Source organism: Sorghum bicolor, chromosome 1 (genome assembly GCF_000003195.3).
Source record: "Sorghum bicolor cultivar BTx623 chromosome 1, Sorghum_bicolor_NCBIv3, whole genome shotgun sequence".
In the NCBI taxonomy this organism is placed as follows: Eukaryota; Viridiplantae; Streptophyta; class Magnoliopsida; order Poales; family Poaceae; genus Sorghum; species Sorghum bicolor.
In genome coordinates, this window is record NC_012870.2 from 71,550,861 (window position 1) to 71,569,709 (window position 18,849).

Here is an 18,849-nt window from a genome sequence, read left to right on the forward strand (position 1 = left end):
TCACATCAAATCTTATAGTACGTGTATGAAATATTTAAATAAAAAACAATTAATTATATTGTTATCTATAATTTATGAAATGAATCTTTTAAGCATACTTAATTCATATTTAAACAATAATTATTAATTCATATTTGAATAATAATTATCAAATAGAAATTAAATTGTTGGAGTACCCAAATCTTAAAAAAATTGGATCGCCTTAGGCCGTGTTTTGTTTTTAAAGGAAAAAATTTCACGACACCATAGTATTTTTGTTTGTTTGTGGTAATTATTATTCAATCATAGAGTAACTAGATTTAGGCCTTGTTTAGTTCCTTCCCGAAATTTTTTCACGACACTGTAGCACTTTCGTTTATTTGTGATAATTATTGCCTAATCATAGACTAACTAGGTTTAAAAGATTCGTCTCGTAAATTTCGACCAAACTGTGCAATTAGTTTTTATTTTCGTTTATATTTAATACTCCATGTATGCGTCTAAAAATTCGATGTAACGGGGAATCTTGAAAATTTTTGGATTTTGTGTGGAAGTAAACAAGGCCTTAAAAGATTCGTCTCGTAAATTTTGACTAAACTGTGTAATTAGTTTTTTTATTTATATTTAATATTTCATGTATGCGTCTAAAGATTCAATGTGATGGAGAATTTTGAAAAATTTGGATTTTGTGTGGAAGGCTTTAGGTCTTGTTTAGTTTCGAAAACTTTTTAGTTTTTAGTACTGTAGCACTTTTATTTATATTTGACAATTATTATCCAATCATAGATTAACTAGACTCAAAATATTTATCTCATGATTTATAAAAAAACTATGTAAATAGTTTTTTATTTTTATTTTTATTTAATACTTTATGTATATATCGTATGATTTGATGTGACGGAGAATTTTGAATTTTTTTTTGTTTTTTTGGTTGAACTAAATAAGGCCTGTGTTCCGTCCGTCTCCTGGGCCTGGCCATTCTCAAGTCACGCTTGCTCACAGTCAAGTCCGCTCTATCTCTCTCCTCTATCCAAGCCAGAAACCCCCCGAAAACATCCCCCGGCCATGGCGACCGCAGCCCAGGTCGCCGCCACCTTCCTCTCGTTCCTCTCCTCCTCCTCCTCCTCCACTCACCACCCCGCCCCCTCCTCCTCCGTCTCCCTCGTGACGAACCCTGTCCTACCTGTCTCCCTTCGGGCCGCTGGCCCACGGCTCGCCTCCCGCCTCCGGGGCCGCCGCGTCGGCGCCGCCGTCGCCCAGCTCCCCACCGCGTAAGCAGAAATGATGATACTCCAACCTCTCACTGACGTTAATTAGTCCTGATCTTGAGCTGTTACTTTATTTCCTTAGTCTTACATCTCTTGGAAGTTAGCATATTGATATGCTACTACTTTGCTTCGATTTTTTTTTCTATTATTTTACTGGATAATTTGATGATATCCGGAATTATTGTGTCTTTAGGCATCCGGAAGTAGCTTCTGGGGAGAAGAAGATCAGGTTAGGTGACTATTCTGTAGGTTCTTGAGGGCGTTAGTGTCTGTTTGCGTCTGACATGATGATCCCCCCCAGATGGTCATCAAGGGCGGTGCGGTCTTTTGCGATGGCGGAGCTGGAAGCCCGGAAGATGAGGTACCCTACCACAGGCACCGAGGGGCTGCTCATGGGCATTCTTGTTGAAGGTGAGGCAAGGGATCTTATAAGTTACAGAAGTTTGTTTTTTTGCTAAAAAAATAGATAAATTATGGAGCCATGTCATAACTTAAGTGCACTGGACTAGCTGTGAATTGTGCGTGTCTGGAACTCAAACAAGTAAAGATGATCTATGAGCTACAAATCATAAGGTTTGTAGAGCCCAAACAAAGTAAAGATGATGGGCTACAAATCATAAGGGTGTGAAGATTCAGAATGTAGCTGCAGTGATAGTTTTAAGCCTAGTGAACCTGAATGCATCACTAACTACATATGATTGTTGGAACTGGTTTGTTTTTGAACATGCATTTTGTATATGGTGTTCATGGCTAAAATTGTTTCTACAAAATGGTAAAGATAAAAATTGTGCAGTACATCTACATGCTTCATAAAAATACAGTACAGTGATCAGTGACTCGAATTTAGTGCATAATACAAAAAGTACTATCTCTCCCTCCAGTTCCAAATGTAGGTCATCTATTCCTTCTCCACTTTTCTCCAAATGTTGGTCATTTCAAAACTTCTGTGGATCTTCTACGCTTTTCTTCCTAACTTGCCCCTACTTAATAAATGCTATCACTCACAGATGAATGAGCCATCCTTTTCTTTTCCAATACATAATAAATGAAGGGCCCTAAGGCCATTTGACATCATTCATTAATCCTTGTGCACAAATCTTAAATGACCTACATTTGGAATCAGAGGGTAGAACCATCATCGTCAAGTTGTTATTGTGTGATGAACTACCTTGTAGACTGGATCATCTGTTGGCTGGCTGATCTAGTTCTCTAGTCTTACAGCATCTATATATGAGTAGATCAGTAACAACTATAGAAGCTTCTAATGATGTAGAACCACATGAAGCAAAAAAATCATGATATTGAGATATTCTAGCCTCATAGTGCGAAATCCATTATCCATGTTTGGTTCGAGATGTAGTAGGCATTTGATCTTTCAACCTATCTTGCTGATGTAGTTAGGAGTTCAGACATGTTCTGTTTTGTGGCAATCCAGTGCTAAAAACAACGATTACATGTTGACAAGGAGCCTTTTAGATCTTATTTCAGCAGTTCTAGCTGACTTGTCAGATTGTTGACAATGTATCCTTTCTTATCCTTAGAACTGGCACCTAAGCTACCACATGTTTTACTGGGCAAGTAAGCATCATTCTAGTAACTCGATGCAAACTGTGGGGACTATGCTATTACCTTGATAGTGCCAACTTTGATCTAACATTTCTTATTTATTTATTTATTTGCCCCATTCGTGACACATGTTGCATTGCTTGAGCCACCAGTCCATTATTTCAGGAACTAGTGGTGCAGCAAAACTTTTGCGTGCTAATGGAACCACACTTCTCAAAGTGCGTGACGAGGCAGCGAATGTGCTTGGGAAATCAGAAATGTTTTACTTTAGTCCCATGCATCCACCATTGACAGAAGCTGCACAACGAGCCCTTGATTGGGCTGTCAATGAAAAACTGAAATCAGGTAATTTCTGTTCAACATATGAACTTCTGTTGCTGTATCACTCAACATATGAATTGCTTCTATGTGGTGTCACCTCCTGATTACACAATTTGATTTGCTTATTTGCTTATAGTATTCAGGTATGTTAACATATGTGTGTTGGTGCCCCCCTAGAAATTAAGCAAGAATGCATTGTTTTGTTAACCCATAAGTCCTTTCATCACATTGTGTAGTCTATTTTGCCTCCAAATTCCTTAGTTCCCAAAAAGCATGCTACCGTGGACATACTTTAGATGGCCCAGAACCCAAGCAGCATGGCCATGCTGATGCCCGCCGCCCACATGACAAGGGCAGGGATAGAATACTAGAAAAGGGTAGGGACTCTTGATCTATATCTTCACTAACCAAAACGGAAAAAAATCCCCTGATGTGCATAGATGAGACTGTTTTACTTTTAAGAAACTTCTCTCAAATTAAGCAAATAGATGACAACTCCAACCAATCTAATCTAATCTATGACTGCACTAACCCACACTGGGCCTGGGCATGATACTATTCACATGACCAGTATGTGCCGATCCTATGGGATGTGGTTTGGCGCTGCTCCTTCACATGGGCCCGCCGGCTATGACACATGCTCTTTGGCCCTCTTCTTTGCAGGAGGTGTCTAGTGCCTCCTATCTTCACGCTGTTAGAGGCGACAATGAAAAAGGATCCTCCGCTCATGGTCTATGAATGCTTTTCCAAGCACCAATGGTCCCTGGTCAATGTGACTTCTGGAATTCTTGCTTTCATATAACATAGATTAATATGCATTGCTTTGCAAAATGTAATTCTGTATTAGCATCAGTGGAGATTGAAATTGTAACTGCCTGTATACCTGCTAACCAGTAATCACATTGTTTGCTATATCATTTACTGGTTAGGCTTGTTCCGGTGACAGGGTGTCACTTTATTTCTTTCTATTTGCTTACAATTTCTCTGGAGCTATAGTTTCCACACTAGATGTAGTTGAGCTGGGTTCTAACTTAAAACATTTAAATTGCATTCAATTCTTCTGAGAACATGTTTCAAAAACTTGATTTATACTGAATCTGGGAGTATAATGATGCCTCTGAGATGGATTTAACTATGACTCGTCTTGTTGAAACAAATTTCTGGATATCATGAGCCCATCTACTCAAAGGATTTTAGTGCAAATGTTGGCATAAAACAGAAACAACACCAATAAAGATGTAACAGACTTTTTTTTTGGCAAAGTAAAGAAATATGCCCCCAAACATCAAACCTTACTATGTTTGCAGTGGTTGTACTAAATCATTTGTGATTTAACCTGAATGGAAGAAGGAAGATTAACCCACACCATTGTTTCAATAGTTCAATAAAGCTGTTATCAAGTCTTGTTCAGCGGATATAGTTGTGGCCAGAGGATTAAAACTGATGGTGCTCCGTGTTTTGTATGCAACCCATATTGAGCTCAGCTTTTGTTGCCTTTTCAGTTCAGCATACCGCCATATGAATATGATGATATATTCCAAGATGAGTGTCACACTTAACTTACAACAGGACCATTGTTTCTTCCATGTATTGTATTTTGATGAGGGGATTTGGTTGGGATTTATTTCATTTTGTGTGGGCCATATTTATTCCATGTATTGCATATGAATGAGGGGAAACAGCCCATAGAAGCGCTATTGGGTTGATGCAGGCATGCAAAACTGAAGTCTTGTCTCTCTGCCTAATACTGTTCTGATGGATCATGATTTATGAATGCTTAAGCTTGAAGGTGCAATAGACCATGAATTGAAGATGATACATGATCCAGTCTGACATGAGATTTGAAGGCTTGGAGGTTGTTTGTGCTTTTGGTGCTTAGAGCACATTTCTGTCCTGATGCCATTTTTGTTCTCTCATCTCTCTGTGAACAGGACCTTGAACTTAGGTCATGCACTCTTGTTATTGAACGGTTGGGTAGGCATCAACTACAGTACTAGTTTTAAATTATTATTAAGAAGCCGTGCACGAAATGGACTATCTCAAGGTCGTACTATAGCTATAGTGTGGCCTAGGCTCTAGAATCATTGAGTAGGTGCGTTGTTAATTTTGGGCCTAGAGACTAGTCTATAAGATTAGAGGCCTGGTGAATTTTCGGGACTAAAGACCCATGGCCCCCACTTGATTAGACCAAGAGTTCCAGTGGTTGATAATTTTTTTTGAACAAATAGTGGTTTATAAATTTTGAATGGAGATTCTCCTGAAGGTTAGTGCAATTCGAGGGCACACAGAGTTTTATGGTTCTTCATGTTCTACTTTGGCTCTTTTTTTCTTTTTCTTTTTTGAGCTTACTTTCAGTTGCCTTTATGTTGTTGATCCCCTATATGTTGGGTGCCTGATCTGCATGTCTGGAGCATAGTTGGTTTTGATTTCTGCTATATTTATTTTTTGTTCCATGTGGTTTAACTTTTAATCTAATTTTGGTGCTTTTTTTCTTGAACTGAACTGTGTGTTTAGGTGAGGATGGAGAAGTAACTGCCAATCATTTGCTACTGGGGATATGGTCAGATAAAGAGTCAGCTGGTCATAAAATCCTGGAATCACTTGGATTTGACGATGAGAAAGCCAGTTTACTGGCCAAAACGGTAACATTATTATATTTTCCATTTAAAGGTGAATACTGCACAATGGATCATTTCGTGGATTCTCAAATATCTATTTATGCACGGCAGGCTAATGAAGAGGCTGCAATGAGTCCTAGATAGCAAAGAGAGCACCCAATTTATTCTTCGGCTTAAGTTGGTGTTGTGCACTAGCTGTATGCACTTCTTGGCGCCTCAAGACGTTGACCTGAAGACGCTGCTTGCTTCTACAAAATTTAGGACTTATCCAGATGTGTTAGGTCAAATACAATATTTGTACTCTCACGATTGCCGATGGCTGTTAAAACATTGCGATTTGTTTGTCACGGTGAATGCTTCTCAGCTTCTGTTCCTTGCTCGTAGGGAAAAAAAAGTTTGTAGGGTCCAGTGGGCTTGACGAGTCCTTCAATTTTTTTTTTTTTTGTTCATTTTGCTGCCTGAATCCTGACAAGCAAGAATTTCACCTGAAGTCACCGATATTGTTCTGTATCCGCAGATTTTGAATGAAGCTATTGGGACACATTCATTGGATGCAAATGGCATACCAAAGTAAGTCTTTTTAAAAGAATTATTGTGTGCCATTTGTCAGGGAAAAGCGTATATTAGCAGTACTTTCTTTATCAGTGTCCAGGCAGGGGAACCTGCACGCACTTTACACCAAATCTGCACGAGGTTGGTACTTGCACTATGCTTTGATTCCAAGAACATCCACCTCGATATCTTTTACATTGTTTATTGTTATTCATTCACCCCTTGTGCATCAGAATTCTGCTTGTTTGCCCGGGCACTAATAAGCTGACTGATGGAGACTATCAGAAGTTACGCATTGCGTGCGTTCTTGGACGGAGAGGCGTCATGCTCTGACACGAAGCATGCACAGACTGAAAGCCGACGCCATGCCGGTGGCCTGGCGCAGTCCTGCGCTTAGGTTTCAGCTCCGGAGTCCCCATCAGGCATCAAGTTCATCTGCCACCGAAAGAACATCCCCTCCCTATTGGTTAGGAACTCGTAGAGATGGATGGAATGGAATGGAACGGGCAGCACAGCACGTGCGTGCCGCATGCATGCATGCTTCCCGTTTAATTTGGGCTAGCATGGGAAGCAACAGGATTTTAATGGCAGGATTACTCTTGCGTGTCAGCAATTGCACAGAAACTTTGAACCAAGTCTGGTGTCATCGTTTCAGCTTCTGGGATTTCTACACATCAGACTCGTTGATAATCCCACCTTCCAAGTTCCAAGCTGCTGACAGCACATATTGTCACTACCACAAAAAGGATTCGTAGCAACATCTCATCCTTAGTTTTAAAGAGCGGTTCTATATTAAGCCGTCTCTACAAATATCCATGAGTAGGCCCTACTAATCTTGTGTGGCGTAGTGTGTGCGCCGGTAAGGAGCACGCACTGGAGCAGGCAACGTAGTTACATGTACATGTACTGCTGCAGGCCAGCAGGCCGGGGAAATGTAAAACCTTGAACCCTCGTGCTTAAGTACAAGCTAGGGATTAAACAAACCTCCAAGTTGATGAGCATTAACAGATGAGCAAACAAGAATCGACGTGCAACTCCGTGTTGACTTGACTTCTTTCTTGTCATGTAATGTAACATGTCCACCAAGCGTGTGTAGGCATAATGGGGCAGGGTATAAACAACAGGAGAGTTTCACTTCTCCAAAGCATATACTATAGAGTATACTACTATTCTTTCAGCGTCTCTTTCCTTCAGTTCCTTCGAATGTTTGCATCAAAAAGCATGTAGTACCCCGGGCTTGTTTATTCCTTGGTTGGAGTTCCCTTGGGTCCTAATTCAGATCTCTTTGGGAGCAGTGGCCAGTGAACATCCCAAGTCTCCTCCACACTATTAAACTAATCACTGTCAAATCTCTAGCTTCTCTTCCACATGCATGCATGAATGGTGCATCCATGAGCACTGTGGAGCTCTAGGTTTCACAGATCATGTGTAAACAAGGCCATACTCTTCCTCTAGCTGCTAAAGGGTTTGACTGCACAGAATGGGCAGTGCACGTGCTTGCCTTTGTTTTTTCAGTCTCGCACGTGCCATCTATTGGGCCATGCATGTAGGGGTGTACCGAACTGCAGTGTTGACTGCTGAAAAGTGAAAACTTTTAGGAAGTTCTCTTCTTGCTCCCCACATTGAAGACTTGAAGTCGTCCCCTGCACTGCCAATATAGCTCGTCCTCCAGGTGTACCGGTTCCTGCTTCATCTGCATGCACTCTTGGTCCAATCATTCAGGTGTTTCAGTCGCCTCAGCATTGATTATATTGTTACTGGTTGTACTACTGTATCATCGATTTGGCTTGGTGCAGACATGGCTTTGTTCACTAGCATTTTATGGCAATAACAAAGCACTTAATGACATGAATGAGGTCTTACCAATGTTTGTAAGTGTTCCTTCGTACAGTATATTCACACTTCAACATGGAATGGAACAAATTAAAAGGGACATATAGCAGAAACATGTTGTGTTCGAAATCGCTGACAAATTCATGAAAACATGGACAGCGGGAGGGACATATATGCAATAGAAATATCAGGTCAAGACATTTTCTGTTATCTAACTAGTACTGCCAGTGACGGCTTTTATATTTGTTCTTGTATGCTGGGGCTGGGGCAGGCATGCCCCTATAGCCTATCTAGAGCAGATGCGGCTCCTCTTTTCTGCGATAGCTGTCGGCAAAACAGATGGTCACCCTGCTGCGTTCGGAGCTGACATCTTGTCACTGAAACCCATTACCTCCTGCAGGATTTCAGGAGGGGAGGTAGTACTCCCAGCTCACTGAAAGCAATAGAGAAATCGCGGGAGGTGACAGGCCCACACGCCTCCTCAGACCTCAGCAGCTAAAGCTTTGGTGATTTCTATGCGCTGACCACACGAATGGAAAGGAACAACTAAAACAATTGTGCTTACTCCTACCAAGGCCACTTCCCCTATGTAGATCTGTTAATTCTGTTGCATGTAATACTGCTTTTCCCCCCTTCTTCTTCGTCGTCCGAATGGCATATAGATAGTACTATATGTAAATTAGTGTATGCCCAGTCAAGCACTTTAAGCGTGCCGTTTTGGACGAGATAGCTGCTATGGGCGTGGGACTCCAAAAGAATTAGGGTTATGGGGTGTTTAGTTTCCCTTTTATCTCAAAAAATTCTAGATTTTGATTCATTATTTTGTATAATAAAACTTAACACCATGTAAAATTTTTAGCAAAATGGTTGTCATTCTCATTTTAGATTTTGGCCTCACCAAAAAAAGCCCAAAAAATCTCAAGAGGCCATAATAAGGGAAATAAATTCTGTATTTTAGATAGAACTAAACATAACGCTAGAATTTTTAGCAGTTTGCATTTCATCATTTCAAAGTAGTTGACATTTTTGCATTTTACATTCCATGGAGAACTAACACAGGCCCTAAATGCATTTTTCAACCATCAACTTGCACAAGAGTTTGGTTTTTTATTTCAACCTTAAATTACAAAACGGATACTAGACACCTTTCAACTATTCAAAATTGCAAATTTGGTCCCTGACTAGTTACAAAGGTGGTTTTCTATTTTAACCTCTAAAATTGTACTCCCTCTGTTCAGAAAAGAATGTAACTATGGGAAGCATGCCAGTCAAACTAGCTCATCTTTAACCAAATTTATATAAAATAATATTAGTATTTATATCTCTAAATAAATTTATTATAAAAATATATTCTATAACTAATTCTATGATACTTATTTGTTTCATAAATGTTAGTATTCTTTTATATAATTCTAATTAAAGATTGAATTGTTTGACTCTTCGGCATATGAGAATTGCATTCTTTTGTGCACGGAGGGAGCATAACTAATCTATTTTAGATAAAAATATATGAAATTTCTATTTTTTTAAAAAAAGTATCTAAATGTTGGTAACCTATTTACAGTTATTTGGAACTTATTTAGTCTTGCTCAATTGTTTCATTGCTTGTGGTCTAGTTTATTGGAAACATGAACAAATAATATTTAAATGACTCCAAATGGAGCGCCAACAAATGAATAACATTTTTAGGAAAAATAATGGTATTAGTTTCACATTTGTACTAAAAATAAATAAGTTATATTTTTTAGAGATTAAAAATGATTTTTATTAGTTTAGAGAACTAGACAACCACCTTTCAAACTAGCTAAAGGATCAAATTTATATAGTTTCGATAGTTGGAGGGTGTTCAATACCCGATTTCAAAGTTTAGGGTCAAGGTACTAAATAGCATATATCGGATTCATAACGGTCTGGGATTGAGGTACGTAGTGGATTGCGGATAGCGGGTGCTTTCACTGACATTAAGTTCCAATTGCAGATTACACATAAATTTACATATGTAATTATATATATAATGAATAATGAATCTAAATAGACATTTAGCTCTACTTAAATGGTTGATAACTCACATACTTTAAATTAGAAAATGAAATATGGTGTTCAACATATTACATATAAGTCATCATATATTAGAGTTTGCAACAACACATATTATGAGAGCCATAAAATAGTCATAAGATCATGATTCTTTAGTATTGTTAGAAGCAGTATCTTAATAGTTTCATGGTAGGTAAAATGGGCTAAGATTATTCATTGCATATCATACCACACTATTGCGAACGATACAAAGAATTGCAAACTGCTATAGTGGCTCGCTACCACAAAAACCAGTTGCTAAGTTCCAACCTGCTAATAAATCGTCCACTAGTAGTGGCCGCTGCGAACACTATTTCGTACCTTGTTTAGGGTTAAAAGCCAAACTTATGTACATGTTGAAGGTAGAAATTCCTTTAGCCCAAAATTATAGATCGCCCATTCAGTTGGGTTATTATAAAAATAAAGGCAAATAATAAAAAATATCTTGCAATCATATCGAATTAATTTCCATACATGATCAAACTTTCCTACGTGATGTAACGTGTCGGGGTGGATTAGAATATTTTTGCTACTTGATTAATGTAACATGTCAAGGTCCTTTGTTTGATGTAATGTGTCAAGGACCTTAGTTTGAGTAGACCTTTTCCTAACATGTAATGTAACATGGATAGTCCGTACATGATGTATGTTTCCAGGATTGCCTTTTTTTTGTTTTCTCCTAGCGTTTACTGTGAACATGTTAAGGACGATGTTAAGGAGATCGGTGGTTTTTCTTTTTCCTAACATGTGACGTTAAGTCTTGTAACGTGACAAGTCAAGTTTGCATGGAAAAATATATAGAACTCTATCGTGATAGGTGTTCAAAAATTTTTAAGCGACAATTGTTGGACCTGAGTCGTTGCATTAATACATCTATTGACATTTTAGTGACACATGATAGATCCAATTTATTTCTCAATAATTGCTTAGGGAAGATGGCTTTGTGGCGCAATTTTCAAAATTGTGCTTTTCTTGAAGGTCCCAATTTGTTTATATAACTGCAATTAGGGATGAAGAACAGAAAATGGGATGATGAAGTCGTTGTGCAAGAGGAGAGAGTTCTGCTTTAGTGGCTACACTAGGAAGATGAGCCCGAAGCAAGTGCGCTGAGGGTTTGATTCCCTCTTCTTACTAGTTGATTGGATGATCCGGAAGGAAAGGACTGCTAGAACTTTCGTAAACTCATCGACCTCAGGAGCTTAACTCTCTTGATTGTGGAGAAGGCCAATGAGTGATGTTTAGCGGGGTTCTGGCAATCTACGGTCATTGCTAATGCTCCTATGAAGGCTCAACTATTTCTGTAGGTCACAAATTGTGTTTTCTTTGTAAGTACAAACCACGTGATGTCTAGGTGTTTGAGGCTCGGTAATCTTGGGATTACCGTGCATGCTTTATATATATTTAAAACTCCACTTCTACTTAATGAAAACGTGCCTAGGTACAGTCGTGAGAAAAGAATAGAACGGGAGTGGTACCAGAGGCTCTATGCGTGATAGATATTGAAGCCAGAGAAAATGAGAGGATAGCTAAGGATGATGAGTGTTTGTGTAGGGGCCAAAATTTATCTATATATTTATTTAAATTTAAAAACGTTTGACTTCTCAGTAAGTAAGATGTAAATTTATTTTGGAAAGAAGAAAGCATGAATTATCAAAACTACCCCTACTCTCACAATCACCGTTAAGAATTTTATTGACTTGACTCGCCCATTATGGACATGGTCATCCCTAGGCGTGTAGGCACCTCTCCATGTCACGCAATCAAAGTCGATGTGTCAGCTCGTTCCGTACGTACCCCGCGTAGTGGCCATACGTCCATGGAAGCAAAATGCATGGAAACGAGAGACGTATGAGTGAAAAGACAGGGTAAGAAACGCGGGTCTTGATCGTCCTAGTATTTTCTTAGGTCAGATTTCGTAGTAGTAATAATTTAATATACTACTCGGATATATATGGCAGCTCGCTTGATCTTTTGCTGGTGCAAATTTACTCCGCTACGTACTACACATCATACATAGGGCTTGGTTAGATGCAAAAATTTTTTTGAATTTTGATACTGTAGCACTTTCGTTTTTATTTGACAAACATTGTCTAATCATGAAGTAACTAGACTTAAAAGATTCGTCTCGCAATTTACAGACAAACTGTGTAATTAGTTTTTATTTTTATCTATATTTAATACTTCATGCATGTGCCGCAAGATTCGATGTGATGAGGAATTTTGTAAAGTTTTGGATTTTTAGGTGTATCTAAACAAGGCCATATTTTGGCGGCGAGTACATGTTCTAAGGTAGTACCTGACATCACATGGATTGTCGAGGCCGCCTGCAAACGAACGAGAGCAACGTTACAAGGCAGCTTTACGAGCATCCTCGCTCCCTGTTTTCATGGAGCCTGCTGTGTCGTTCCTACCTGCAGTTTCCCCATGATCTACGACGACTGAAAGGATCGTTGTCCACAGTAACCTCGCGCGCAACCTGCTTTTTTTCATCTCACATAATAAAATAAATAAGAATACATATTTTATTTTTGTATATGTATTAAGGATGGTGACGGCGCTCTAAACAAGTACCCGCGGTTTTAAATGAACTAAATAAAAAAATAAAAGAATGAACTAAAGAAGAACCACGGGTATCCATCCTTAACATGTACTGGCTCCCTCTGTTCCAAACTATAAGTCATTCCAAAAATTTTGGAGAGTCAAAACATTTTCAAGTTTGACCAAAAATATAGAGAAAAATATAAAGATTTATGTCATAAAATAGGTACACTATGAAAATATAACTAACAAAGAATCTAATGATACTTGGTTGGTACAAAAATGTTATTATTTTGCTATATAAATTTGGTCAAATTTGAAAAACTTTGACTCTCCAAGATTCTTGAAATGACTTATAATTTGGGATGGATGGAGTATATATCAATTGTACAGCAACATGCATGGCCCTCTTTCTTCCACTGGCCGGCTATATAGACCGATGGAAAACTTCAGTCGTTAATTAGCTTTATTTTATTTATTAATTTACTTGCGTGATTACTCAACGACAAACAGTTGTACGTTTGAGTGCATAATGGCCATGATGTAGCTCTCGCTTCCACGCGTCTGCGGATCTTGATCAGCGCCCACGCCATAGGCGAGAGTATAGCAAGCAGAGCTGAGGGAGCGAAGAGGTCACGTTGACGCGGTTGCTTCTTCTTCACACAGTGCTCACGAAATGTACGCGGCGATTGAACTACGTTTTCCGTTTCAGATGGCGCTGGCACATCTACAGTTCATCCCAAATCTTTGGGGACGTACGGTAAAGCAGCTAGCTTTCCGTGTTTATTTGTCCATCCGAGAGAAGATGCGCACGAAATTAAGCCAGGTAGAGGCTGGCTCTGATCCGTGTCTCATAGTCAACGCAGGGTTTTTAGCGAGACCGAAGTGCCGACGACGCGTTTAAAACTTATTCCTCTCCTGCCTGCCTGCGTGATGCAGCACGCATTGACGACGGCGCGTCGGAGATCGTTTTGGTTATACTAGCGTTCTCGGAATCTACGGCTTTGTGAAACGAAAAAAAAAAAGGGTGAAACGGCCGGTGTGTGATCACCGGACGGAGCGCGTGGTCACCACATTCTTTTTGTGTTGGTATATGTATATGTTTGTATCCGAAACGGCTTTAATTAATTAGGATATGTACCAGAGGAAAAGGAGAAAGCTAGCTTGTGTACGTACTACATATGTGTACGTGAAGACTCCTGTGTGGGGAAAAAAAAAAGTCCGTATATATCTTGATATATTTCTGAATCCGCCAAATTAAAATATCTTGTACATTATCATTGCCGAATAGTAGTAGGCTGTAGGTAGCGGTGCTTGTACGTTAACCGATCCATTCTAGTCTAGCTAATCACCCATCAGCATCAGATATACACGGATCATCATCAGTAATTATTTGCCGTGTTCATCATCATCTTGTAACGTAGATAGATAGATAGATACAGATAAATACGAAGAAAGGAAAAATGAAAAAAAAAATAATGAATAAAACTTGTGACAGACGACGCGCGACTGACAGTACAGTTGAACGTGGCGGACGTACTTCGTGGCTAGTAGCCTCCGTATGCAGATGCAGCTATGCATCGAGCGATCAGATCACCCTACGTGGGCCGGAACGAGCGCACAGTGCCCTGCCCGGCTGCGTGCAGTGCGTGCCGGGCGGCCGCCAAGTCTTTGACCGAAACGTCAAGCGCGCCCGGGCTGCCGGGCTGCCTGTACGGTGTAGCCTCTGCCATGCTATGCATGCTAGGCCGCATCGCGTCGCATGGCAAGTGAAATCACCCAGCGGCAGCCGGCGGGCGGGACGGACGGGGAGCAGGAGCTGCGAGTCACAGCGACCCAGCGAGCTCGATGCATCCATCGATGGATCGGTGGGCGCAATAAAAGCGCACACATATGGCGTGTGGAGTGGAAAGGATGTCATGTTAGGATCACGTGGGGGGACTAGAGCCGGCCGGGCACTGTCGCAGCGGAATGTGTGTGAGAGAGACCCCTCGGCAGGAGCTCGCTGTGCTGTGACCGCGAGCGAGCCCAAGCACCGAGTCAGTCAGCAATCACCAGTGAATGTTTTTTTTCTGTGGACAGAGAAAACAATTGCTATACTAGTGCCGCTATACGTATTTTTTACCTAACAATGTGTGTTAATCAAACTTTCTTAAATTTAGTTAGACTTATAGAAAATATTAACACCATTTGTATCTTTATGAAATAATTTATTCTAAAAAAGGATTTAATGATCTATCTAATGATATTAATTATATGCTATGGAAATTAATATTTTCTTATATATTTGGTCAAAGTTAGAAATGATTAACTTCTCTAGAAGCAGGAGCGACGCTTACTTTTTTAAAACATGAAGTTGTATTTTCTTTGTTCCAAAATAAATGTTATTTCCATCTATTTGCAGTACATAATTAGCAAATCTTCACACGTACTTGTAGTGATATTATTGACGGACAGTAGGAGTAGCTTCTCTTCATGTGCGTTGGACGACGCATGCATCACCGATGCAAATAGATAGAGGTCTCTCCCCCGCGCATACATACATCTTTGCTTCACGCAATCTTCTAGCCCTCTTAAGAGAGCGAAAGATGCAGAAAGGGAAGTGTGTAGGGAGGGAAAGAGAGGAGGAATGGTACTGGTACCAGCTGCACACACCAGCAGCTGCATGCTGCCGCTAGGCAGGGGCTGCTTCTTCTTCCATGCCGTGCCTTTAAAGTCTCATCATCAATGCCACGAAAACAAAGCGGCACATATATAAGCTCTGGCTTGGGCTTGGCTTGTAGAGCCACTTCGAGGAGAATATGTGCTTATATGGAAGAAGCAATTAATTAAAAAGAGAAACGAGGAGGGAATTAAATTAATAAGAATGGAAATTGGAGCTGTGACGCCTATGACCTTCCACCAATAGGACAAACACCAAAAGGGAAGAGAGAGACTTTTTCCATGTTTACACATATGCCCTCGCTCCCCCCGCTTCTATTCTCTCTATATTGTCAGGCTTCCTTGCCCATTCTTCCTCCTCCTCCTCCCTCTCTGCCTTCTCTTCCCCAGTTGCCCTCGCCATTGTTTATCCCCGGCCTATAACTAGTATAAGCCCGGCCGCCGACCCCCGGCCACTGGAGCAGGGCCGCGCGCAGGCAGGGAGGCAGGGAGAGAGATAAAAGGTCGTCCTCGAGGCCAGGGCACCTGAGGGCAATGAGCGCTGGAGGCGGCACCAGCACGCTTGGCGGCGGGGGCCCGAGCGGCAGCGGCGCCAGCGGAGGCCCAGGACCTGGAGGAAGCGGCGGCGGCGGCGGCGGTGGCGGCGGGCCCTGCGGCGCCTGCAAGTTCCTCCGGCGCAAGTGCGTCAGCGGCTGCATCTTCGCGCCCTACTTCGACTCGGAGCAGGGCGCGGCGCACTTCGCGGCGGTGCACAAGGTGTTCGGCGCCAGCAACGTGTCCAAGCTGCTGCTCCAGATCCCGGCGCACAAGCGCCTCGACGCCGTCGTCACCATCTGCTACGAGGCCCAGGCTCGGCTCCGCGACCCTGTCTACGGCTGCGTCGCCCACATCTTCGCGCTCCAGCAGCAGGTACTACTATATACTAGCTAGGATGATTGGTTGTCTAGTCCCGAACTACTGGATATATTCGATCCATCATCCATCCTTCCATGGGCGGCAGATGGGCTCGATCGCTAGCTAGATAGCTGCTCCGACTTTTAATTCGCTACTACCAGTTCGGAAAACTACTAGCTTGGCATGCATGCATGGATCGATCATGGATGCCTCTACTAGTATGTAGGCCAGGCCTACCAGTGTTTGCATGATTTCCCTTCGTTTTCGCGTGTGGATCTGGGTCTTTTCTGAATCCGCCGTCTCTGAGATAAGATTCTGGAGCGGCCAGGCGTGTTTCTTTCTCGAGGAAGGCAAGTCCCCTTTCATGAGGAAATCAACACTGCCAAGCCAAGCAACGGCAGTGCAAAAAGAAGCACGCCAAGCGCTAATCCGGGAGGCCTGCCTGCTGCTGCTCTGGTGCTGCCTGCGCCCCGGCGATGAATGATATGCACTTCTCATCCGTCGCATCCCCGCCGTCCATCGGATTACTCCTCCATCCGTCAAGCCACGTACGTACACACCATGCGTATGCATGTGTGTATACATCTTCTCTACTAATTCTATCTTGGGCTCTGCACAAAAACCTTCCAATTCCAAGGAAATGTTACTGCTGGCTGCCAGTGGTGTGGTGCAGTGCAGGTTTCCGATCTGATCGACGAGCCCTGAAAAGAATAATAGTAGCACCAGCGCCAATCTCTAGTACTAGTTGTAGCAGTAGCAGTCCTCCTAGATAGAAGATCCAAACTCGCATTCTTTTTTGTCCATCGTGTGCGATCGTCCTTTGACACCTTTCATTTCATTCATAGCATATTTGCATCCGTGTGATGTGTCTTTTCCATATTATATGCCTTCTTCTGTATGTAGTACATGATGGTTCTTGGTGGTTTCAAGTTTGCACGTAACAATTTACTGTTGGTGCATGAATGTCACGTCCTTCCCTTGGATCATTCCCCAGGTGGTGAATCTCCAGGCCGAGCTGACCTACCTGCAAGCACACCTCGCCACGCTGGAGCTGCCGTCCCCGCCTCCGCTGCCGGCCCCGCCGCAGATGCCGCTGCCAGGCGCGTTCTCCATCTCGGACCTGCCGTCGTCGACCAGCGTCCCCACCACCGTCGACCTGTCCGCGCTCTTCGACCCGCCGCCGCAGCAACCGCAGTGGGCGGTCCAGGCGGCGCAGCCGCACCACCACCACCATCACCACCAACAGCCGCAACAGCAGCAGCACCACCAGCTCCGGCAACCGGCGCCGTATGGCGCGCCCGTCAGGCCGGGTGGCGGCGGCCCCGGCATGGCAGAGAGCTCAGGCGGCGGCGGGGACGACCTGCAGTCGCTGGCGAGGGAGCTCCTGGACCGCCACCGGTCAGGCGGCGTGAAGCTCGAGCAGCCGCCGCCACCGCCACACTCAAGATGAGCTGGATGGGGAGTAGAACGATCGATCAGAAACCGTGGAGAACAAGGTGTTGTGAGAGTTGGCGCGCGGCAGTAACGAGGGAGATAGGGGTCGGTGACGGGCGATGGCCAGCAGGAGTAGGTAAGCAGCATTGGCCGGTTTTCGCGTATCCATCCTGTTGTTAACCAGCTGGGGTGCAATGGCGCCCACATATGCTTGATATATGCTCCAGTTTGATTATTTGCTCCAAGACAAAACAAGAGTGCTGGGGATCGAGAGTAGTACTAGAATTGACATGTATTAGTAACATTATTACCTTTGTCACCGTTCCATTAATTGCAAGATTTTTATTAAGAAAAGCCTCTCGATATGGTTTCTATACTGTAATGGTTCAAAATCTATCACTAATCTCTTGTTGCCTGTTTTCATAGTCTGAATGCATCAACACTGTACTGATACACATCATGATTTTTTTTGCAACTAGTAGCGTTTAATTAACAACCAGTGAGTAGTGTGCATTACGATGAAATTATTGAAGACTTTATCAGTTTCTTTTTTGTTATAAAAATGTGCTAAGAAAGTATTCAGTACGAGTAGGTCGAATTTCAAAACCTCAGTGTCATTGACAGTCCTATTTGGTGACACTACAGTGCTGTATATGCGAGGGTCACTTCATATTTGGATTTTGGAGAGATTCTATCCATCTAGAAGCTACGTGCAAGTAGATGACTGTCTCCTCTGTCGGTCAAGCATTACTTTGACTCGACCATAGTTTGCATGTTACTATCCTGCGCAGTCGTTGCTTGAATGCTTGTAGTCGTAGACCTACACGTATGCCCCTGTTTCCTGGGGCCGGTTTCCACTCTGTCGTGGAAAAGGCCGAAGCACATACTACGGAGTACACTGCAACTCTTAAAATGAATAATAAAATGAAACTCAGCCACACTTCGTTTTCTGAATCGACTTCCAAAAGAAGAAGAAAATAATTCATGGTTAGACTATTGCCTTTTAATTTTTCATAATGCAGTAGAAGAAAACATCCATGTATGATTTCATGTGCGTTTTTAAGTTCATTCAACTCATGTGCATTTTTAAGTTCATTCATGTGCTTGTA

The 18,849-nt window shown here is 42.1% G+C and overlaps 2 protein-coding genes across 2 annotated transcripts; both read left to right on the top strand.

The window, feature by feature from the left end:
• On the top strand, positions 959 to 6,338 carry LOC8078852 (ATP-dependent Clp protease ATP-binding subunit CLPT1, chloroplastic). Its single transcript, XM_002465513.2, has 6 exons — positions 959 to 1,250; positions 1,441 to 1,476; positions 1,549 to 1,658; positions 2,979 to 3,158; positions 5,649 to 5,776; positions 5,864 to 6,338. Exons 1-6 carry the CDS (start codon positions 1,045 to 1,047, stop codon positions 5,894 to 5,896), a joined length of 693 nt encoding a protein of 230 aa, XP_002465558.1. The 5' UTR covers positions 959 to 1,044; the 3' UTR covers positions 5,897 to 6,338.
• On the top strand, positions 15,552 to 18,151 carry LOC8054343 (LOB domain-containing protein 30). The gene is made up of 2 exons (XM_002465514.2): positions 15,552 to 16,321; positions 17,301 to 18,151. Exons 1-2 carry the CDS (start codon positions 15,947 to 15,949, stop codon positions 17,754 to 17,756), a joined length of 831 nt encoding a protein of 276 aa, XP_002465559.1. The 5' UTR covers positions 15,552 to 15,946; the 3' UTR covers positions 17,757 to 18,151.